The following is a 25,024-nucleotide window of genomic DNA, read 5'->3' on the forward strand; positions in this document are numbered from 1 at the left end:
TTTTGTTTCCTCTGGGCTTTTTTGTCCAAGTAACAAGAAGAAACAAGAAGACAATGATAAATAGATACTGAAATGGTAGATACAGTTGATTCTTCTAGCAAGAAAGATAAGGTATTGCAACAGTTTGATCATTGACTCTTCTTCTGCAATTTTCTAAAGGTATGGCTTATTACCTCTGGCAAAATTATTATTAGTGTATAAATTCCTGTAATTTTATTATGAGAAATAACAGCCATGGTATGTCCCAGTTTCATGTGATGTTTACTTTTATAAGCACCATATTTTCTTTGTTTCTGGTTAGTAAGAATATGGTGGTACAAAAACACTGGTCAAAGTAAATACAAGGCTGAGACTACTTGAAATAAAAAGGAGATTACAAATTTGAAAATAAATATAATAAATATATTTAGGTAGCTTAGTAAGCAATATCATTTGTGCACATGCATATCTTCTCAAGTGTGTGACAGATTAGAGGATACAAATATACTTGAATAGCAACACATTTTGATTATTATTTTTATGTTAAGAGGACTAGTATCATTTTGATTATCCTCAGACATTAAGAAATATGAAAGAACTATCAAATGCACAAATTAGATCTATTAGTACATGAATGATGATGAAAAAATGTCATCAGAGTAGACCAGCAACATTTCCACAGGACTTGTGTGTATAATATTTAAAGCATATTCACATTTTTCTGTAATAGAAATTAGTTGAGACTCTAAAAGAAATAGTTTCTTATAAGCATTTACACAAGCACAACTTTTATTTCAAGAAGACTCTGCAAAGAAAGTGCAAATAGTCTGAAACAATACAGCAAGTGATTTTCAACATTTCTACAGATTTTCTGGAGCCATGGAAAAACTACAATTGTATTGTATTTACTCTCCTAAACCATAGAATGCATTTACTTTCTTTGTGGTACCAATAAGTAAACATTTATTACTAGAATTGTCCAATATTATACCATCAATTATACAGTTTAATTTTTTCCCCAAAGTCCATAAAAAGAAATACTTAAGAAATCCTAAGAGGAGAGTGAAATGTGATTGAAAATTTGATTTTGATTCCTTTTCCCCTCAGGTGTGCTAAACTATCACCTTTTTCAGAGTTGTGCTGAGGAACAGCCCAGAAACAAAGGGAAAACTATCATAATTGAACTCAATAGGATTCACACTTCCAAATTTGACTTGGAACATTCCAAGGAGATGAGAGGAAATTTTATACCAACTTTATATTCCATTAGGATAGTAAAACGTAAAATAATTTTGAGGAAAATTATATACTAGTTAGAGAGTTATACAAACCTACAGAAAAGACCTTAAAACAACAAACAATACTGGAAACTCTATGAATTTAAATAAGGAAAAGCAATGTCGGAATTATATTGATATTTCTAACTGTCATAAGGGCAAAGTCAACATGGTGACTTTGGGTAGAAGTACCTTACACAAACACCACCAGAGCTTAAAGACCTTGCAATTCATAACTGTCTGCTTTCACACCACCAGAAAAAAAGTTAGTCTTCACTGAGGCTTCTTAATACTTTATACAAACTTCAGGTTTTTATTTGGAATGAATTTTAGGTGTTTTAAACCTGGTTAACTGGAATTTTGCTGAGTGGTTCAAGCTCAATGCACTCCCATTAAGCACTCTTCTTGCTAATTTTTTCTGATTAAGCTGTAGCCATTATCAACCACTGAAAATCAAACACATTTCCCTTCCAGTCCATGTCAGAGTACTCCATAGCACCAATATCTGTGAAGAGTTTTTGATTAACAAGTCCATTTTTTACTTCAAATAAACATGAAAAACAGTGAAATGAAGGTCAAATTTTACATCTTTAACTGATTTTACAACTTCCCTGATAATAAGTCAATAAAATGGCTTATTTTATTCTGAGCACAGAAAGAACATTGTGCAATGACATCATGATTTGACTTTCTTTCACACCATGTAAATGGACACGCTATGGATGGTTTTTGTAAGGGCCAGATCAAAAAAACTCTGTAATCTCATAATGCTTTCCAAGATTATTGGAAATAATCTTTAAATTTAATTAAATACTATCTGCATCTCTCAGGTATTTAAAGCCCAGGTAATCAAAACACCTTTAAATTCTTAATCAACAAAAAAAAATGACTATCAAATATTCATCACAGTCTGAATGAACGCTTGGTTCCACTTGGAGTATAGAAGGCTCTTAAGGGTCCAAAAGAGATGACACTATGTTTTTCATGCCCTTTTTAATGCTTTTCTATCCTGAGGCAAAGTAATGATGTGAAGTATTATTCTTACAGAGTCATATAATAGAAATCATAGGGTTCTGCTTCCCATCAGAAGGTTTTCTGAGAAAAGTCCTTTCCTTACAGCACCACAGGAGATTAAAAACATGCAACTGGCCCAGAGAACTCTATTCCAATATTTATTATTCCATTATTTTTCACCATGCCACTGTGTTGTCATTAAATAATTATCAGTACTGATCTTGGTAAATATCCAAAGGTCTGAGATCAGTTACATCTTTGATCAGTATAACAAATATACAGTTACAATGAATGAGAAGAAGTGATGCAAATTTTAAATTCAAAAAGGTAAAAATAAAAGAATTTAAAGTATTAATACAAACAAGAAAGCATGAAAAAATGACTTTCAGTAATAAGTAAAAGCTATATATAAATCAGATGCGTACTTCACAGTTTTCAGATTTTGGGGGGTTCATTTGCTTGTTTTAAGTTATTTAGAGAAATGAACAATAAAACTTTTAAACTACCATGTGATGCAATCTGTAAAGTGTAGTGTAAGGAAATTAGTAAACAAATTAAATTTAAAATGTTTCAAATTGTTATGTTCAAGACATTATACACACTAAGTACATTATAAAAGTGTTTTTCTCCAAAAAGGGTAATTTTCTAGAAAAAAATTTACTTCTTAAAATATTGATTGTAATATAGTACTTAATATCTAGAAGATCATTAAATCTTATCGGTAGAGAAAAATTGTTGATTAGTTGTGCTATGTGGAATAATTAACATAATTTAGGCATCTGCTTGATTACTAAAATACCTGGCTTCAAGAATTAGAATTTTCTATTTTTCAAACAGAAGAGGAAAAGCCAAAAAAAAGGGAAAAAACCCCCCAAACCAACAACAACAACAAAATCCCCCAAAAACAATAACCTATGTCAAACAAAATCCAACTACCTAAACTGCTAAGGGGCCAAAATGGAAAATCTTTCAATAAAATTGAAGACTAAAGCAGACCTAATGTAGGATGTCTTTTAAAATTATCCCTTCCTGACATTATAATTCCAGATAGAATTCCAACTAATGAGCAGAAACTCATAAAAACCTAGCAATGAAAGTTTGTTTGCAAGAATATAGTTGTGATTATTATGAACTGAAGTAAGGCCAAAGACTAGTGGCAATAGAAGGAAAAAAAATTAAAATTAACAACCATATTAATTAATCAGATTAATCTAAAAGCACGGAAAGTGAAAAAGATTCTAATAAGGTCCTGTTCAAAATATTAATAAAACATTTAAAAACAAGATTTATGTAAATATTAGAATTTATTTATTAACTTATTACCTTATTAATGAATCTTAAATTAAGAAGACGCAAAATGCAGAGAAAGAGAATTTTCAACAGCGTGATTTTTGTCCCATAAAAATTTTTACCAGCTAATTAGGGAAATTAGGTGAATTTGACATTTAGAATACAGCATTATAAATCGAAAAAAAAATACAGTATGTGTAATTTTGAAAGAAAATTAATATAATAATGTATTCAATCTGCAAAATACTGACAGAAGCATCACAGTTATTCTCTGACTCATGTTCACAATAATATTGAGTTACATACCTGTAAACGCTTTTAATAACAAACAAAATGTTAAATTTTGTTTTAGCTTCACAAACATATAAAAAAAGGAACCAAATACTGGTATTCATACCGTCATAAATCCATCCAGCAAACCTGAATCAGGCTTTGGGGGTGCTTGCAAGCGCTCCATAGACCACTTTTCAATGATCGATGACACCTGGGTATTTTCCGTGTTTAGAATTCTGAATCCAGTCATATTAACCCCACTGTACCGATAGGGCTCCACATCCAAGGCAAACAGGTCCTGAAAAAATCACCATTGTATAAATTCTGTAATACACTGCGGTTGCTATTTCAATTGTCGGACCATCTCCCCAGATAAGAGCATGGTAATTTTTCAGTGCTATTTATGATGGGAAGTATGTTCTGCTTGTCTGTGAGCAAACATTTTTGGCTGCCCTTAAGGTGAGAGTAATCTGATTTGCAGAGGAAGAACAGACTTTCAGGAAATGTTAATCCAATTACAGATCTGTATCTACTACTAGGTAGGCTAAAATATTACAGTAAGGCTAAATATTATTTTCAATTTTTAAATATTAATATTAATGGCTAGTTCTTGAACTTACCAGAAATCAAAAAGACAATAGATAATAAAATAAACAGTTTCCATGAGCTTTCACTCTTAAGTGAAACTTAAAAATGTTAATCTTAGGACCATAAATTGGTGGAGGGGAGTAGGCAGGGAGTAGGGGTGGTGGTGAGCAGGGACAAGGAGAAATGTACTTAGCTTTAAATTTAATCAAAAGCATTTTTCATGGTCATCAACATACTTCCAAATATGTTCCTTATTTTCTTATCAATGTCTTTAATTAGGAACTCATCTTTGCAAGAATAACTTTTGCCAGTTTATATGTTTGCAGTATATCTGTATGTGTGTGTGTGTACAGTTAGCCCTCAAACACACACAGGGGGAAATATAATCAATAAAAAGTAAAATAATTCAAATTTTATCTCAAGAAAGTAAATTCAAAATTATCCTAGTGCTTTGATCAAATCTTAAGGAGAAATGTATAAACACTACTTGACTTCAGGAAACTCAGGTTTAAGATCAAGTTTTGAAGGGAGAAAAAATGTAATCAAGGTTATACATAATATATTATTTCCCTATAACATAATATAATTTAAATTTATTTAACATCCCCATAATTCATAGGTAGTCATTCATCGAATTTTTAATTTAATTTTTGCTGTCAGGTAGCTTTAGGTGCAACACTTGCTTGAATCTATTTTGTTTACTGGCTAGAGCTGAAGATGATTAAATATTGTACTACAGAAAACCCAAATATAACATCTACTGTTACGATCACAAAGTCCACAAAATATCAACCAGTTATCAACCACTACCCATTTTTAATTCTGTAGCTAATAACATGATATACTTTCCCATACACAATATTAAGGATATGCAGGTTTCAAAATTCATTTAAATAATCTAACTCGCATCCTCTTCGCAAAGAAATATTTTATTGCAAAGAAAATGTTGGACATAGCTAGATCTATGTTACATCTTTCTCTTTAAAAAATTATCTCATTTTTTACTGTGCAGGAAGTCAGAACCTTGAATGCAATTTTTTAATCCAAGCACATTCATGTTTACACTGGAATATAATAAATATCCACAATGTTATTATGCATATATTACAAATGCACACAGGTCAGTGTATTAATGAGCCAGTGCATTACATCCTGAATCAATCAAGAGGAGATTATACAGAAGACTGTTGTAAACACTGTGACTGGAAAATTTATTTGACAAGACTTTCACCATGTCAGGTAAGATGCAATTAATATATAAAAACAACTAAATTCCCATTCTGGTTCCGGAGTTACATTACAAAATCAAAATCTATGATATGTTTGTGCACAGTAAATTATCTCTTGATAGCTCCAAGTCAATATAATACTTGTCTCCATAGAAAACCTAATGTTTTAATAAGTAAACAAGAATTACAGAAAATTCTGGTCTTTAAACAGAGCTTTAAGAGTGAAAATTCAATGCCAAAGGACAACATAGTGCTCAAAGAAACAATTTTCATCAATATCAAAATAAAAATTCTAAAAATAAGGAAAAACCTTCAAAACATCTATAATCCATTTTTATGGAGAAAAATCCATTTAGTGAGGAAAATTCTATCACATACAATCCTAAATCTATGAGTGACAGAACATTTTACCCTTCTAAAATAAGATAAGTATTTGTGCAGGGTATGCCTTTGAACTAGGTATTTCATATTAATACTTTCCATGAACTTCTGTTTTGTGAATCTGAGATGGACTCCTACCCTACCACGAAGGATTCATTTTCATAAGAACTTAAACATGTATGTGACTTTACCCATGGTTCATTTAAATCATGGTTTCGCCAAGGCACGTCTGTCACATGTTTGTCTCATACTTTTCTTTTAAAATGAACTGCAATCTAATTAGACAAAATTGAACACAAATTCAAGACAGAGAAATGTGCACAACTCTGGAGACTCTGTAGTCTCTAGAATATTTCACCAACTTTTAAGCTGCTGCTTAGGCTATGGTGAGCAGAAAAAAGGACTTCAGATACATGTTTGTTTTGTAAGAACATTCACATTTTAAATGTTCATTTATGGTGAATGATAGATCCCAGAATGATCAAATTTCTTCTAAGTTACATTTATAGTGGACACCAAAGAATATTGCATAATTCATGCACCTAAAAGGCTCATACGAATTGTTAAATAAAATACTGCCAAGATTCACACCAAATTATTCATGAATCATATGACAGAGAAGAACCACCTTGTAAAGTGTTGGATTAAAAATATGGAATATATGAGTACATTTTAAAATATTTTAATCTTCACACACAAACAACTAAAAGACAAAAAGCACAAAATGCATAAAATAAACAATGAGTTATGAATTATACATTTAACCCTCCTTGACACTTAGAAGCTGCAGTGCTATAGCCAGATGCTTTTTTCAGGTCTATCAGTTTCCAGGGCACACTGTTGAACAATAATTGAACCATCCTGATGAGTTTTCTCTGAAAGTAAGAAAACTCAGCAAAGGAAACCTCTTGCACTTACACCTCTTTCCAGAGAGACCTTTTCCACTTTGTTAAATAATAGAATTAGGAAAGTGACGTATTTGTTGGATGTCATCAATATGTTTTCACAAGCCACTTACCAGTGTGGTAAAGATATAGTGATAATATTCTGTCATCATCCCCATAGCTAAAGCCTTGAAAAAAAATAAACAATAGATTAATGTTTCTGAGGTCAGATAACACATTTTTATCACACTCACATGCAAATGAAATGCTGCAAACGAACACTACTAAGATCAGACTATAGGGCTGGAATTATGCTAAAATTAGGTCAAGCAAGTAATTTCTTAGCAGTTACAGAAGATTACTGACTATTAAAGGAATTTATGAACCAGATCTTCTGATACAAAGAATATTATTAGTCTGTTTAGTGCAGTAAATGTGAAAGAGGCTTGTATTTTTACATACTAATGGATACATTAAGTTACAACACATTATTTGAGTCGGCAATATTTTCATTCATTATTGAACCCTTCCTTTAAAATGAATTACCTAATAGGATTTTTTTTAATATTTTGATGAACAATACCATGCATTTAAAAGAGGGACCCACGCTTATATTATACATGTGCACATTTTCCCAACCATGAAGAAAATTCTCAAGTTAAATTTTGGATAGCAAGAGAGATGCTACTTAAAATGAAGAAAAAAAATATTCATAGAATTACTTTATAAATTCAGGTATCTCTCGAGTACTTTCATCACTCTTGCTCACTATGTAATACCAAGTAATTTTTGATAAAACGTGCATTTTAAAAGTTCATGCTTTTCTCTCAACTGCATTAAAAAAATACTGATAAATAAAAACCTATGTTTCACTATATCTATTCATTATGGGCATTTTTCCCTGAAAAGCATGTATTTTCATGCTTTGCACAAAAGTTGCATTAGTATTTTCTTCCTTTCCAGGAATTATTAAAGTAATTCTTTGCCAGGTTGCTACCAGATGGACTCCTTAAAGACACTGAAGGCCACAATCACACTACTGTGACAATACCAGATTTGTATTAAAAAGAATTGCCAGCATTCTGAAGGCTGTGGGAGCCTTTGTACTTGTGACATTGTCCAAAAAATGATAAAATTAATGGTCTATACGATATTTTCCAAAGGAAAAAATCTAAAACTAATCCAAATATCATTTGTAAATCATATTTTATAATATTTTAAACAAGATTTTGAAAAAAACCACACCATTTTTCCAGAGAATGACTATACTTGTGTACTTAGAATGCCACAACAACACTTAGAACTACAGTATAGTGTTCTAGTAGCAATTAAATTCCCTTAAACACAGGAGAACCACATTCCTGTAAGAAGTATGACAACCTAATTAGGAACTCTACAACTATAAACATTCTTAGCTTTTATAAGAACTCTTTTTTTAATAAAACCAAAGTATCCTCCTCTATATATGTAACACATTTGCAGTCATCTATATCATAACGGCTTCTAATCAAGTCTTTCATGCTCCAAAGGATCCTTACACACCATCCTACACATGTTCTTTATCCTGCTGTATGATGATGCTGTCTCTTTTCCGGGCCTTCCTTCTTCCACCTTCTCGCTTCTCTAAAGATCTCACTTCTTTTTACTTCTCAACCATTGCAATTTCTCTGTTCTCATTATTGCAGTGCTTCCCTAACCTTTTAAATTATGTATGGTTTCCCTGGTTGCCTGGTGATGTAGATAACAACGAGATTCGCCTTAAGTATGTGCTTGTCTGATTGATGGGATTTTTTTTTTTTCGCTTTTTATTAGGTATTTTTGGCCAGCTAAAAGTAGTTTTCATTTCACTGGGTTCTCAAGGTATTTTGATATCTTTATTTTCAACTTATGTTGTCTTCTACCATCTTCATTGTTAATCTTTCCAATCATCCTCTCAAACTGAAACTCCTTGTCATGTTTCCCAAGATTTTTCCCTCCATTACCAGGAAAAGAAAACTGATCAGTCAATAATTCAGAAATGGATATAGAAAGATTTTTTCAATAATCTCTTATAAACACTATATTTGGAACATTAACATTAAATAATAAATATATTCTCAACACCCCCTGTGTCAATTTTAACAGCAAGTGCTCACATTCAGTTTCAAAACTACAAATTTTGGGCATATTTAGAGCATTGCAGTATAGGATCTGAATGGAAAAATAAAAATCTACAGAATCTGCATAAAGATTTAAACACGCATGAAAGAATTTTTTTTTTGTATCTTCCCTCTGTAACCTTTAGAGTGAGCAGTTGATGAAACCATTCACAATTTGATTTAAAGAAGCTGGTTGCTCACTCTTGAGTCGTGGGGCAGGATTAAAGATACAATTATTTTAATTTTTTTCACATTTCCCTCTATTCAGACATTTTTCATTATGCTGTATGTGAAATAAAAGGATTTTTTCACTGAAAAACTTCTAGGTATTGTATAAGTAATGTATCTCAATGTAGTTGTTGTTAGTATTGCAGCTTAATATTGCCATCAGTACATTTTCCATCTGCATTGCTTAGATTTTAATATTTTAAATAATTAAATGTACATTCAATGATTTGGCCTAAAAAACTAGAATAACTAGGCTGGATTAGGTTTAGAAAAAACCACCATCAGAGGTTTAAAATTACTAGGAATTAATAAAAGTTTTTCAATCAATGAACAATAAAGGAAAGAAATTATATTATTCATGTAGGCTTACTAGAGATTTTAATTATACCTACAATAATACCTGTAAGTACCTCTAATGAGACACATATTTCCAACTCTTAAATGCATTTTATTTTCAATTTAGACCCTACAGTTTTCTAGCAAACATAATATAAACATGAATTCAAGTCATTAAAAGCTATGCATTAGAAGTGTAGAATACTGTTTCCGTTTAGGTATTCTTCCTATCCTATTTGTCCTATTTATTAGAAATCATAGCTTAAATAAAAAACCATGGGGAAGATGGTCTCTGAGCCAGTTAATTATTTGGAATTCACTGTATCTCACCTAATCATCTCACTTGCACACAATATTTTCAAAGCATCAACCCAAATGTACTTGGGTGTTTTGCAGTTCCATTATTATTGCAAAGAGAATATGGCTCTAAGACATCAATTTTGTCCACTCAATGGAAGAGATTAACGTGGTCTGTTGGTAACATACTATTCAGATATCACTTTCTGATTAGGAATAGACATCTTAGAGGCCTCAAATAAAAACAAATATGTAAATAAATACGTACACACATACATAAAGATTTGATATATAAAATGACGTTAAGCAAATATTTTGAAACCATGCTTAAAGCATCAATTCTCCAATGTACCAGTTCTTCATAGCTGAATGACTAATATACCTTCATGCTCCTTCTGAACATAAATTAATTAAACTCTTTCTTTGTAAAAGCATAATTAAAGCACCTACCATTTGTGTCACCAATGGAATTACCTCTAAAATCCTTGGCTGATTTTCAGTTGGGTCTCAGTAAAACTGACAGAAAATTTCCCTGCTTGTTCAATACCATTAGGACTGGATAATACTTTTGTTTACTACAGATGAAAAAGATTAAGACATCTAAAGGAAAATGAGGATTACCTGTTTCAAGATGCCTGCTGCCATTTCATGGCTACAGTCAAAGATTACATGGAATTCTTTGCCTCTTTTCATCTCCTTTAGCAATGGCTTTGCATCTTTTGTGTCAGCTGGTAACTGACGGATTTTTAGTCTTAGGTTGTATCGTGATGGAGCCTTGATGAGCTCTTGTAATCGAATGAGACCTTAAGGAAAGCAGAAGTCAGGAGGAAAAAAAAATTATCAAAACAAGAACCTGAACTGCTAGCAGGAGAACATACTATAAGAATTCAAAGTTTCCTGATTTTCCTTTCCCTTCTCAGTTGGAACTGATACACAAAAATGTCATTAAAAACAAAAATTAAGTATCTGTACTCCCAACACTTTAGCACAAGTCTCTTTTCCCGTAATATTAATTGAGAGTAAGCAGCCTCATTTAGGATTACCTTCAGACAAATCTTCCTCTAACATTATCATGCAACTGTGGCATTCCTCTTCGAAGAACATATTACTCTAATTCAATTAAATCCATATCCCAGACTAATAGTTTTTAATCAGACTGGACAGTCTCCCAAATAATAAATCAAGTTTACATACAAAGTTATGAATCATTTCAGCACTGGAGAACTCTCTCACTTGAATCTGTTCTCGTATTTCTATACTGAACCACTTTTCAAGAATAGCAAGAGACAAAAGTAGCTTTACTCTACACTGCCAGTTTTGGAATTAAAACCACTCCAGAACAAAACTTACTATGTTTGTGGAAGCAACTTTCAAACTGATTTGATTGTATGAAACATTATAGTGATTCATGATGTTCAAGTTTTCTGCACAAGTACTGAGTATTTTTAATATATCAAATGTTAAAGGAAAGACTGACTGCTCTTTCTTGACTGCCAACTGTCCTTTCAAAGCATTCTTTACTCAAAAAGGCAGACTCCCTAATATGCATGTTTTATGCATATTTTCAGGTGTTACACCAATCACCTTTGTTACACCTTTGGAGAGGGAATGGACAGTTAAGCTGTCAAGAATCTTTGAAATAGGATAGAAAGAAGGGGAAATGGGATGATGTATTTTTCTGCAGCAAGTTTACATTACAAAATTTTGGTAAACAAATTTAAGAAACTACAAATTGACAGGTCCCTTGATCCATCCCCATTGCTTGCACCTATACAATACAGTTCTGGTCTTTTACTATAGGTCCAGGATTTGTTACAGAATGTCAATAAGTGCTTTCTTGCCTACAGGAGTTTTTGAAGTAAATATTTTCCAATACCCTAATGAAATAAACATATAGTTTAATTAGTTTGAGAATCATAGATTATTCTGAGTTGGAAGGAACCTACAAAGACTATCAAGTCCAGCTCTTAACTGAATGGCCGATACAAGGTTGAACCCACAACCATGGTGCTATTATCTCCATGCTCTAACCAAGATAACCTCAAGAAACGGCAGTGGGTGAAACCCAAGAATTACAAAACTTCCAAGCTTTGTTCTGTTCCAGAGCATTATCCAATAACATCAGTCCTTAAAGGTACTAACTGGGATATTCAAGAATTAAAAACAAAAAAAAAATTAATCTTCATAAATATTATTATTGTACTGCCTCTGAGAAAGAAAAATCACACTAAAACTTGAAATAGAAGATTTACAGATGCAGGAAAAAGAGTAGTTAAAGGGTGACAAGGAGAATGTTAGGATAATGTCTGTCTTCTGGGTTACCTTTGTATCTAATAGAGAAGTGATGAGGAGCAGACAAAGTACTGCATTGGAAGACAGTACAAAAGGTAGAAAGCTACCAAAGAAACCTGAGCATGAGACTATAAGGAAGAAAACCTGTGAATGTATACCTCTTCAAAGTACTGACTGACCTCAGTGCTGGGGCAGTGCACATGTGCAGGCGAGCACGTGAAGAAGCATTTGTGCTTTCAATAACTGTCAATTATGAATAGCAACCAGTGAGATTTCTCAAAATATATTTTAAGATAAATTAAATCTGAGACATAAGCAAATTCCAGGGTTTTCAAAGCTGGTTTTTCTCCTGTTCTCATCAATGTGAAATTAAAAACAACCTTAAACTTTTAACGTGCAGTATTATTAATGGCTTCTACATGTAGCAGAATATTTAATTTTAGTGACAGTTACAGTGAGTACATACTTCCATTTTTAAGATTTTAACATACATATTTCCCCATGTTTCCAGTCACCAGAAAAGCTGTAAAGTTGAGATGGATTATGGCAGGGAACAAAACATGTTCCAGTCTACTAAATGACTCACTTCAGTGGTCCACTTGGCCACCCACTAGAAGGAAAAAATTCTTTACTAGCATATGTTCAACAGCTTCCAGCTGATTTTGGAAAAATAGAACCCCCTCACTTGCAAGGGACTGAAGGAGAGCTCATGGTGTAGGGTGCTACTGTGAAGGTGTGTCATGGGTGGCAAGTACCACTGCCAGTTACCCTACCCTACCCTACTATTTGGGATGTAGCATTTATGTTTCTAAAAGTGTGCAAAGAATAAATTAGTTTTACTGAAAAATAAAACCCACCAAAACTATTCCTGAAGAACAGAATAATTCATCTAAAAACAAACAAAACCACCATACACAAACAAAACCTTTTCTAGATTAAATATTGAATAGTGGGTCATTATTTGTAACCAAATTAAAAATTAATCACTGGAAAGATATAAACCAAAAGAACAAAGTCCTGCATGTAAACTGCAGCACTTGAGTTCATCTGTGGACAATAACCGCTTCCCAACTCCTGGTCGCCACTGATCTTCTCTTCCCCTGAACACCCTAACTTCCTGGCTTCCTGCAGGAGTAGCTTCTGCAGTAGAAGCAGCAAAAAAAGTTCCGGGGGATCAGAACATTACACAATTGAGGACTAATCAGGCAATACACATAGGGTATAAATAAATTGTGCCCCTATCCTTACAGTAACAATCTGTCTGAAGTTCAGTTTTCCACAGCTATCAGACATCATAAGTTAAAGGCTTTTTACAGTAAAACTAATGCCTTGGAGTAACAAAAAATGAGCTCTACCTTATTTAGTCTCTAACATTTAGTCCTGAATAAATCAGGTGAGGCCAGACTAATTAATTGTTTGCCTTCATTTTTAGGTGTTACCAAAATTTGTTCTATTTCTTCACTTTCTCCATCTGGATGATTGAGATTCCTAAGACTCAAAGAAGATTGCCCATTTCTACTGTGTGCAGTTTGTCTGTGCGACTCAATTTCTACCCTTCTATCCTTTGTTTATATTGGTTGTTTTAGGTCAAACAAACATATTTACACATTGGCTAAGATTCTTGAGCTACTGTTAAATACCAAAGTAAGTTTCATTGCTGTTGTCTGACACTAGAGGAAAAGTCATAACAAGCTGCCACATACTGAGAAATAAAAGTTTCTGAATCAGCAAGGGACAGTTTCAAAAGGACTCGCATGCAGCTTATCAGAAGAAGAGGCATCAGAACCTCCAATGAAGGGAGGAAATATAACTCAAGAGCTACAAGGACTGTGAAGCTAAGAGCAAAACAAATCCTTTCTTCATGATTTTGAAATCTAGAATATTTTTTATTGAATTTGTCTAGAATAATTTAATTGATTTAAAATACTGTATGAAGTACAGGCCTCAGATGAAAAGGTGACCTCTTATTTTATTAGGTTTTACAAAATCCCTGTGTAATGAAAAAAAAAACAAAAAAAAAAAACCACACCACCAAACCTCAAAAAAAACCCAAAAGCAAACAGAATACAAACATTTGTGTGTATAAGCCCTTAAAAAAAAAAAACTTTACAACAGTCTAGAAATAATAGCTGCATTTTGGGAATGTACTTCCTGCATTTTCTTTCACTAGGGACACCTTTTTCCTGTCCCTTTAAACTCTCAATCCCTTCTTTTAGCAGCCACTGTGATAGAGCCCTACCTCTGAATGGCTGGGAAGAGTGTGGTGTGAGTAACTCTTTTCAGAAGCTGCCATCAATTCATCGTTAAGGAGAATCCTGAAGGAGCAGTTTGTGAGCTCTCCAGCTGGCATCTTCCTCCAAAGAGATCAATCACATTACCTCCTCGACATGTTCAACTTCAACCAGTCCAGGAAGCAAGAGCCCCAAGTTTGTTTTAAAACCTGTCTCCAGCTCAGCGGTCTTGCGGGCCATTGCTACGCCACCTGGCCTGCTCATCAAACTATTCATCATTTCCATTAATGCTGCCTTTGTGCTGCACAGGAAGAATACAAGCAAATGCACTTTGCAATAGGCTGAACACATCAACCTTTTTCTGTAAGAAAACACTAATGCTCTTTTAAAGGCTAGTCCTTATCTTCACCACATCAAAAATTTCGAAACTAATAATATACTGCTTTGCAGAACCATCAGAAAACAGTCTTTGTATTTTTAACAAGTTGTCTCTTCTCACACCTCTGTACTCTCCTCCTACCCTAACAGACCCCTGCCCATTTTTTTTGGTTCTGTCTCAGAAAAATCACATTGTGTATTGGGCTTTGGAAGAACTGTGCGTGGAAGGAAGGAGAATGCTGGTTTATTGGCATTGATAGAATGTTTAGCATCAACCGGAATGGTTAATTGCTGCAAAATTACTCACAGAGATTACCCATGAACTCTAAAGTTTAGTTTTATCATCTTCAACAAAAAGAAAAAACACCTCTAGTGAAAGGATTAAAAAGAAATTGCATTATCTAGGAGGAGTTCTTGAACAGTGGGCTGTTCTGTTTCTTTGTGTTGTTATATCTAATACAGCAACACCATTAAGAAAAAGTACAGAGGAAATAGACACAAAGGAAAAAGACAGCTTGATGCATCTTCCATATTTATTCATATTAAGCTTTTTTTTTAACTACGTTAACATCATTTCGCTCAATTCCAGCAGTGTAAAGCATCCTTAAAATGATCACCAATTATGTTTAATTCCATTTAGATACAGTAGCAATGGTGTCTTTAATAGAAAAAGTTCTAAGATATATAGTCTGGAGAAAAAAAATGTCTTTTCACTGTAAACATAATTAATGCAGTTTCTTATTAGTAGCTTTAGAGTCCCAAATTTTAGCAGGATTTTTCAATCGTGTAGTTAAAGGATTGGAAAGCAATCGGAATAGTACATGTGTATTCATGTATACATTTTACAAATATTAATGCATTAGAGTCTGATGCCATTTGCAGCTTGCAATATTTAAAATGCACTATGATTAGTGGCAGTGATATGAAGGGGAGTTCAAGGATATCTAGTATTGTGTTGACTTATTTTGCTATTAAATGGGACTTCTACAAGGGAAATGATAGTACTGAATCAGTAAAAAGGAGGAAATGTGTCTGGTGACTTCAAATGAATTTTTGCCGAATAAAATTCTATTTAACAAGCCCTTTGTCAAAAATATAGCTGTTCTGTTTCAAATATCTTTAGCTGAAAATTTAAAAATTAGATTCATAAGGGCAGGTCAACATACAAGAGTCATCCATGACAATAGTATTTGCTCAAATGGATTATGGAGGTGTATTTGCATGACATAATTTCCTTCTGGGGGAAAACATGCAGATGTATAAAGTGAGCACATTGTCCAACTACATACCTATACCTATGTCCCTATCTCTTTATCAAACCACTGTAGTAGTGTGACTACTCACTAAACTCTTCCTCAAAGATACAAAAGGATCACAGTTTATAAATCAGAACAACTTTAGACTATTGACATGTTCTATCATATCTTAAGGAATCCTTTCCAAGCTCCACACTGCCTATATGTGACCTTTCAGTTATACAAACACATTTAAAGAATTTACACTGGAGCAGTTTATGCTTAAGGAAAAAATAATTTGACCGTCAAGTTGGGATTCTTAAGGAGAGGGAAATGAAAGGGTTGGGGTAATATAGTTCTTTCGAGCATATCACTAACTAGAAGTTTTAGTCACCCTGAAAAGCCAGTTCTGGACCACTGAGTATGAGAGGGCAAATAAAAGTTAAATTATTTCCTACTGAAAATATTTTCAAAAACTATCTCTTGGATGGTAACAATGCCAGTAATCAGAGAAAGACTTTCAGTCTATGTAGTTTTCTTCTGAATTTTTTTTTCCTAGGCTATGCAATAGAATAGATTCATAGAAACATTATCCAGGATCATAGAGTCCAACCTTTGACCTAAGACCACCATGTCAACTCAAGTATAGCACTAAGTGCCAAGTTATTTCTTTGAAAACTTACAGGAATGGTGACTCCACCACCTCCCTGGGCAGCCTGTTCCAATTCCCAATATCTGAGAAAATTTTCCCTTCTAAAACAAACAATAAGAAAAGGAAGAACTATATGTTTAATTACATGTATCTGTGTATGTATATGCATTTGAAATGTAAATCTCATTCTTGTGAAAAATTTTTGTGTCTAGACTAGGCCAGTAAAAAACAAACCACCCTAAATCCCAATCCCCCTTTCTTTTAGACTAAAAGAAATAATAATTTTTATACAATTACTTAGTACAGGAAAGCAGAAGTGTTTAAAATTATATTCATGACTAATATTGAATTTACAATTACTAAAATATCATATATAGAATAGACTAGCTTTAGGGTAAAAAAAAAAATCACTGAACAAGAAAGCCATGGATCCAGGTTTAACTCTATAGACAGTCAAGATTTCTATTCCAACACTGTGCATATCAGTTAATTTTTCTGTGTCTTGGGTATTATCATCAGAATGCTAAATCCATTGTACTGCTGTTTCAGCATAACCAGCTGTAACTGAAGAGGAAGGCAATAATCAGCTTTATTGTTTTCCTTAAATGCGCTAAGCAAGCGCAGCAGAGCATGGGTGCGAACATCTTTTATAGTTGCAAATATCCAATCCCAATTCAGCTTATTTCCAGTAACAATTCTTTTCTAATAAAGGCTTTGCATTATTGCAGTGAAAAAAGCCCTCTACCCCATCTCACAGAGCTCCACAAAAGAGAATCAATGTGCTACTAAAGTTCAGAAAAGACCTTCAGTTCAGGGAAGAGTTTTGGTCTGGAGGATCACCATACCAAGACAACGAAAACATTTTCTCATGCCACCTGAGTACTTACAAGATGCAGCATACAACAGTTAGAAAAAAATAAAAATATCAAACTCAGAGTCCTGTCCATCCTTTCCTCACCGTTGCATCTAATGTGTGAAAATATAGGGAAAAAAACCCACAATTGAAGGAAATGCTGAGACAACATTCTACCACCTTAATATATTAGATTTGCCATATTTTTCTGGCTACATTTTATATTTATATATGTCAAATGCTCAACTATGATATGCCTGATTTAAAATGTCGTTGTTATTCTGTTTTCTAAACATGCTTTTTTTGAACATTTTTGAAAAGTTTTAACATTAATTCAGTATTATGATGGTTACAGCAATAAGAATTAACAGTCCTGAGCATTTCACAGTAATTATCATAATTGTACAAAATATGGTGTCTCAAGTGGTGGATCTATGAGCAGTGTAGGTTAATGAGGGTGAAGAGTGAAAAAAAAGAGGTATACTATAGTCAAAGGAAAGAAGATTTTGTCAAAGATGTCAGAATCAATGACAAAATAAGCAGTAGAACAAGTTAGCAATTCCTAGATATACAACAGAAGTATTACTATTGTATCAAGCTATACAAAGCTAAATAAAAAACAGTCTGCTATAAATCAAAATGGACTTAGCTTGAAAAGATGCATAAATTAACATCCTCAAATGGAATTTACACCAGCTTAGCACGTTTATTCTTGGAAGCAAAATCAGCTTCATTTTTGCTTTAAAAAAAAATTAATTGGTTAGAAGTGCAAGAGAGAAGAAAGCTCTGCAACTGAAGCTGAAATTAATTAAGACAATAATATTTTAACTGAGAGTGATGCAGAGCAATTCACAGAGGGACTAGTATCACAAGTATATTTCAGAGTGCTCTCCCAACCAGAGGACAAAATATGAAATACTGAAATAAGAGTAAAACTACTTCAGTTTGCATAAATCTTAAATGCATGCCCCATGCAAGAATGTGAAACTGATCTTGACCCAGTTTTCCTCTTTTCATTTTTCACTTAGTTTTGCTATCACATATTTCTGTATTTGGGCATCATAAAAATTTCCAGTGTTCATGGAAGAAGTAATTATTTTAATTAGAAGTTCCCTAAAAAATTTTCTGTAAGATTTAAATTCTTAAGTTTATTTAAATCCATGAAAGCAAAACAGTTTAAAGCACTATTTGGAATATGTTCACTTTTACAATTTCTGGAAATATTACCCCGACTTCTGTTCCTTAGAAAAATAGAAAATAGAAAAATACTATAAAGTACCTTATAAACTTTTAAAATTTACTTATTTTAAATCCATAGGTTTTTTTTGTTATACTGAGTCTTGTTACTGTAAGTCCAATTTCAACTATTGGCCAAAATATGGGTGCGAGTGGTATTAATATGTTTTCCTGAAAAATGGGCTAGAATCATGCATTTTGTTAACTTGTTAACATTTGCTTTCCTTTCCAAAAAAAATTAATTAAAATCTGTATAGAATTATTCTCAAAGAACAATTACAGGCCCATTCACCAGAAAATAATAACAGAATTTAACTCTTTTTCTTCAGACAACTAAACAAATTAATTGCTAACATATGCATAAAGACTGAAAGTACTTGAAAATGAAACTTTAACTTCACAACATCCTCCATACTGCTGATATATTCATATGACACTGGAAAAATATCTCTGAACTTTACAGAATAAATGTGCAATAGCCATCTTAGTAAAGGAATACACTAGCCAGTTTCATCCAGATACCACAACTAGGTTTGGCACATAATTAATAATTGAATTTTCACTTAAAACTATTGTGTAGAGCACTTGAAACACTCTGTATTTAAAATACACTATGGAATATGTAATCATTCAGGATAATATTTCTTCATTTGCCAAATTTTTAGTGCTATTAATTATTCTAATTTTATCAAATTTGAATTTATTTTAAAAAGGCTTAAAATTCTATTTTCTTCAATAAAAATATTAAATAAAAGTTTTATCAATGCTGTAACATCTCTGAACCAGTGACCAAAAAGATGTTGAACAGAACTACATGCTTATATGCATGGGAAGATTCAAGTCTGCTTTGTTCTCACTGGCAAATATAACCCTTCTTTAGATACTCATTTCATTCATTCCACTAAAGCAACACAAAATAACTATGAACTGATAATGCACAACTTAGAAATGAACAAGCACAGTTCCATTTAACATTCTATTCTAAGCTATACCACCCCAATCTCTGTCTTTGATATGATTTATACATAAATGTATTTATTTGCAGAAAAGGTACCCACCTAGCCCTTCATAAACAATCAGTAACCTGAATTCTGCATCTGCTTCATAGAACCAGAACAAGTGCTAGTTGGAACTGCACAAGTCAAAACATTATAACTATACAAAAGTACAAACAGATGAAGTTTTCATCTATACATAATATAAATATAAATAAAATTTGAGAAATCAGTATCAATGACAGTGGAGTAACTTAATATTCATTTATAATTTAATGTTTCTGCACATTTGATAGCAACATTTTCCAGCACCTGTGGCAGTTGAAAGTCATGATAGAGACCTTTGAAGGTCACCCTTACCTGCCTTTTCTCTCTCTATTCTGTCTAGAAAGATCAGTATGAAAACAATGATGTTTAAAAAAAAAAGAATAAAAATTAATAATAATTTAAATAAAAAGCCAACACCACCCAGAAAAAACATCAACAAACCACTAAACTCATTTGGTGGATTTTCCATAGCCTTTCAAGGACACCTGTTATTTTGTTCGAACCTAAATATTCCTAGCTGAAGTCTTTCTGCTACAGTTTTAAACATGTGTCTAATTATTCTCTTAAATGAAGGATAGTTTCTGTGTCTCCTTTTGCAAGACTTTTTTGTCCATGTCTACTACAGAAAAGTAATGCCCTTAGAGTCTTCTCCTCCCAGGTCCTATTTTCCTTAACCTCTGATCTGGAGAACCCTCATCTTTCTTGAGATATGCTGCAAAGAGCAATGTAAGAAATGTGACACTTTTTTTTTAATGCAGATGAAATTTTAATTACCTAGGAATCTTTTACACATGGAATTTCAGAGCAGACACCTGAGTTCAATGTTATGTTTTCTTTCTCATAATGCCATTGTTGGCTTATCCACGATGTGACCAAGTCTTATGCTTGAGAGAGAACTATTAAAATACTTCAGCACTAATTATCTTTTCTAGAGTATTGTAACTTCTGAGATTGCCACCTGTTTATGCAATTTATATGCTCTTCACACCAGAAAATTAACCTTGCAAGTCTATCTTTTCAGTAAGCTGTAACCAATCTATTTACGTTTATTACTCTTTGTTTGCATCCATTTGACACTTGCATAAAGTACCTGTGGTTCTAATTTGCATATCTGAATGTCAGCTTGAACAGTTTGGCTTTCTTAACTCAATATGTATTGTATCAACTATTTTTTTTTTTTTAATTTTGCCCACAAGGCCCACTGACGTGGGTAAAGAAAGAAATTTTACATTATTTGCTCTTGATAAAAGAAACCTCAAGTTTCAGCAAACTTAACACTTTGAGAATTTTTTAGTGCTTACAAGTAAACAGGATTCTTTTTCCCAGGAATAGAAATTCAGTTAACTGGTCTATTTAAAACAACAACAACAAAAAACAAAACAAAAAAGACCAACAAGAACAAAAAACCCCAATCCAATCAATCAACCAGAAATAAACAACAAAAACCCCAAAGAAAACAAAAAACCCCAAACCTACAATAACAAAAACAAACCAAAACCAACAAAACAAAACCTAGTTAACAAATTCATACTGCAACTTCACTTTATTCTACTCCATTCTAGGCAGGTTCCATGTCAGGAAGGAAGCTGTTTGGAATAGGTGGATGATTTAGATGTTAATTAAACATCAGGAACGAGGATAAGTGTACTTCAAAATCTGGACAAATATCAAAGTTGGGATGAGCTGAGTTTGCCTATCTTACCCAAACTTCTCAAGTTTTGTTCTACTATCCATATTTTCAAAGGTAATTATTAACTGAAGATCACCTAATTTTACAGTTTTTCAGAAGCCTCTTGCTCCAATAATTTGAAAACTTATGTTCCTTGATAATTGTTTCTTCTTTTGAACCAAGTGTTATTTACGCTTCATTTTAGAATCCACCTAATTCTTTTGGGAGAAATTACAGTTTTAACAATATTTACTTAATCATCATAGACTCATAGAATACTCCCTAGGAAGGAACCCACAAGGATCACTGAAGTCCAAGTCCTGGTCCTACAAAGGACAACCCTAAAATTCTCACCATTTCCTTGAATTCTGTTTAGTACATTTTGCTGCTTTGCACTATCCTGATTATAAACCATCACTTTTTATTCCCAAGCATAGAGTCAGTATCAGAAATATCACAATATTTTCAGTATTAAAAAAGTCAACATACACTGTATCTTTCTAACAGCTGTTTTAACAGCTGTGTCCTGCTATACTTCCTTTCCCAGCGAACACCTAATTTGAGGTATCTGTTGATATTAAAGTACTGCCTGTGGTTAATTTTGTTAGATGATTCTAGAAGGATAGGAAGTAAAAGCCTTGTCTGGTCAATTTTAATGGTTTAGAGATTGTTTTGAATCTTGTTCCACAGCAATGCAAAACACTAGTATTCCGTTGTGCTTTCTTTCACCTGGTCCCAGCAGATGTCTCCTACTGTACTGTGGACTGAGCATCCCAGATTATCTTCAAGAAATTTCATCTTATTTCTGCCAGTCTTCCATTCTTTGCCTTTCAAAAATATCAAAATTTCAAAACTGAAATACATTATACTTCATGCCAGCCATGTCAGTTCATAAGTTTCTGTTACAGATCACCAAATTTAAATCTTATCTTCTAAATTGCGGTGAAATGCACTGTTATTAGTACAGTTTCAAACCTTCAAATATAGTATTCTCAACTCTCATTCCTTCTCTCTCAGAATAGACCACTGTTATATATGTATTTATAAAGGAGAACAACTTTTAATGTAAATTGACATGTTGCTTAATTCATTTATCTAGAAGCAGAGACAACCAGGCCTTTTCAGACCAACCCATTTCTTTGTCTTCTCAGTTGCCGGTTCCCTCAAGTATCTCAAAAACTTTTTCTCATCTTTATAGCTCACTGCACATATTTTCCTTAAAGAGAAATTTTGCCCCTAGCCAAAATTTACTTTGAATCACTCTGAAGTTTTTTATACTTAACCCTTTAGCAGTATTGCCCACTTGCCATCATCCCACATCCATGTCCCCCACAAGATATTTCATTCCCCTCACTTTAAAATTATATTAACTACAAAAGGGGCTGTCCTTTCAGCAATCATAGGGTTAAAGAAAAAACCCCAACTGTAACAAACCACAAGATGTAAGATACCCGGAAATAAGATAATATTTCTTATTTAGAAATATAGAATAGAATAATTCAATTGGAAGGGACATACAACCATCATCTTGTCCAAATACCTGACCGTTTAAGGGCTGAACTAGTAAAAGCAAGTTAAAGTCATTGTCCAAATGCCTCTTTAATGCAGACAGCCTTGGGGGCATCAACCACCGCTCTAGAAGGTCTGTTATGGTGTTTGACCAACCTCTTAGTAAATAAATAAATATTTCCTAATTTCAAGTCTGAACCTCTCCTGATGAAACTTTGAGCCATTCCTACATGTTTTGTCACTGGATATCAGGAAGAAGAGATTGGCACCTCTCCCTCTGTGCTTCCCCTCCTCGGGAGGCTGCAGAGAGCAATGAAGTCACCCTTCAATCATTTTTTCTCCAAAATTCACAAGTACACAGTCCTCACAGGACATCATGCCTTCCAGCCCTTTCACCAGCTTTGGTGGCCTACTCAGGACACATTAAAGTACCTTAATAATAGTTTTAAATTGTGGGGGCCAGAATTGCACACAAAATCAAGGTGAGGCCAAAATAACACCAAATACAGTAGGAATTGGATAATAGGAATTTTAGTACTGGTCCCAAGAAATGAATTACCATTTTATTACAAATCAATGAGACCCGCATACTAGAGTGAATTTATCAACAAAATGATGCCTTTCAACTTCCTTCACTTCAGTTAAAGCACAGGATTCAGTACTAAAGATCAACACAAAACATTTTTATTTCTGAAATATTTTTTCAGCAGTTACTTTGGCTTCTGTTCATAGATGTAACAGATTTTTGGTGTCTATACTCATTCACTCAAGACCAAAACAAAAGTTAATTTAGAAAAAATATCCAGAACCCTGTTTATATCAACTTGTTCTGTTGATATATAAAAGTATCAATATACTGATATCCATACAAGTGCCACTATAATTTAAAAGCTCATAATCTAACTATTCATGTATTTTTTCCTTTTTTTTTTTCTGTCTGAGATTCACAAAGTTGTTTACAGTTTGTCTAGTCTGTTTGCTTTAGCACAGAGATTAGAATATGTACTTGAAATTAAGTTACTGCTTTGAGACCAATTAAATCCATTAGGACATGCAGCTGATGAACATATTGTCATTTTTTCACATTTCTTTCTTAAAGACAATTGACTATAGCAAATCTGTAAATCTGAAAGGACTTAATTAGTGTCCAGGGACAGTTTAGCGGAATTTAATTAACAAATAGACCAAAATTACTTTAAGGGGAAAAAAACAGTAACCAACCTCTCATTACATCTTGCAGGGAGGTTTTTTACATTTGGGTTTTTGGGTTAGTTTGATTTTTTTTGGGGGGGGAGGAGAAGGGGGAGGATATGGCTGGGGGTTTGTTTGTTTCTGTATTTGTTTTTTAACATGAAATACTAGTTAAAAGGAATATACTTTCCATTTAAAATTATCGAAGAAAGCAATGTTTATCTTTTCCAGCATGAAAAAATTTTTAAAGCCCCATTACAATATTTTTGCCTTTACAACAGATGGACTGTATTAAAAAAAATTCCTGAGAGAAAGAAAAAAAAGGAAATTAAATCATAGAAGGAAGCAGAAATTAGGTATTATTCAATGGGAAAAAAAATAAAACAATGAGAGTGAGTACAGGACTATTAAAACAGAGATCCATATAAAAAAAGACTCACACATTTCTAATTCCTGAAAGAAAAAACTCATCTACTTATTGTCATTTTACCCTATAAAATGCTACCAGGGCAGAGGCTTTATTAAAATATTAAAACCTTTCTCCATTCTATGTTCATTTTTATTGCTATTACTATACTCTCACTGTAAAAAACAGCATCTCTTCTTACTGAGTCCGGGTAGAATTAACCTTTCTAGTTCATTCATCAGCTTCATCTTATTTGTACAGTCTTGAGTCTTCCTTATTACACTGTACCAAATCTGATCTTTGCTCACTCCACTGTTATTGATCACATCCCTCCAGAAGCTTCTCTGTACCTATTCCAGCATGGCACAACCTCTATTTTCTCCTGAGGCAAGCTATCTTGCATTCCTCATTACAG

The 25,024-nt window shown here is 33.1% G+C and overlaps 1 protein-coding gene across 4 annotated transcripts in view; it reads right to left on the minus strand.

Annotated features, from left to right (window-relative positions):
• GRIK2 (glutamate ionotropic receptor kainate type subunit 2) overlaps window positions 1-25,024 on the minus strand; it is a 374,579-nt gene that overhangs the window by 216,817 nt on the left and 132,738 nt on the right. For all 4 annotated transcript variants that reach the window (XM_033055340.2, XM_033055338.2, XM_033055339.2 and 1 more), the window contains 3 exons: window positions 10,536-10,717; window positions 7,050-7,103; window positions 3,958-4,131 (listed from right to left, as the gene is read on the minus strand). In XM_033055340.2, the coding sequence (XP_032911231.1) occupies window positions 3,958-4,131; window positions 7,050-7,103; window positions 10,536-10,717 (410 nt within the window). The remainder of the gene's footprint in view (window positions 1-3,957; window positions 4,132-7,049; window positions 7,104-10,535; window positions 10,718-25,024) is intronic.

The sequence above is a fragment of the Catharus ustulatus genome, chromosome 3, assembly GCF_009819885.2.
Source record: "Catharus ustulatus isolate bCatUst1 chromosome 3, bCatUst1.pri.v2, whole genome shotgun sequence".
In the NCBI taxonomy this organism is placed as follows: domain Eukaryota; kingdom Metazoa; phylum Chordata; class Aves; order Passeriformes; family Turdidae; genus Catharus; species Catharus ustulatus.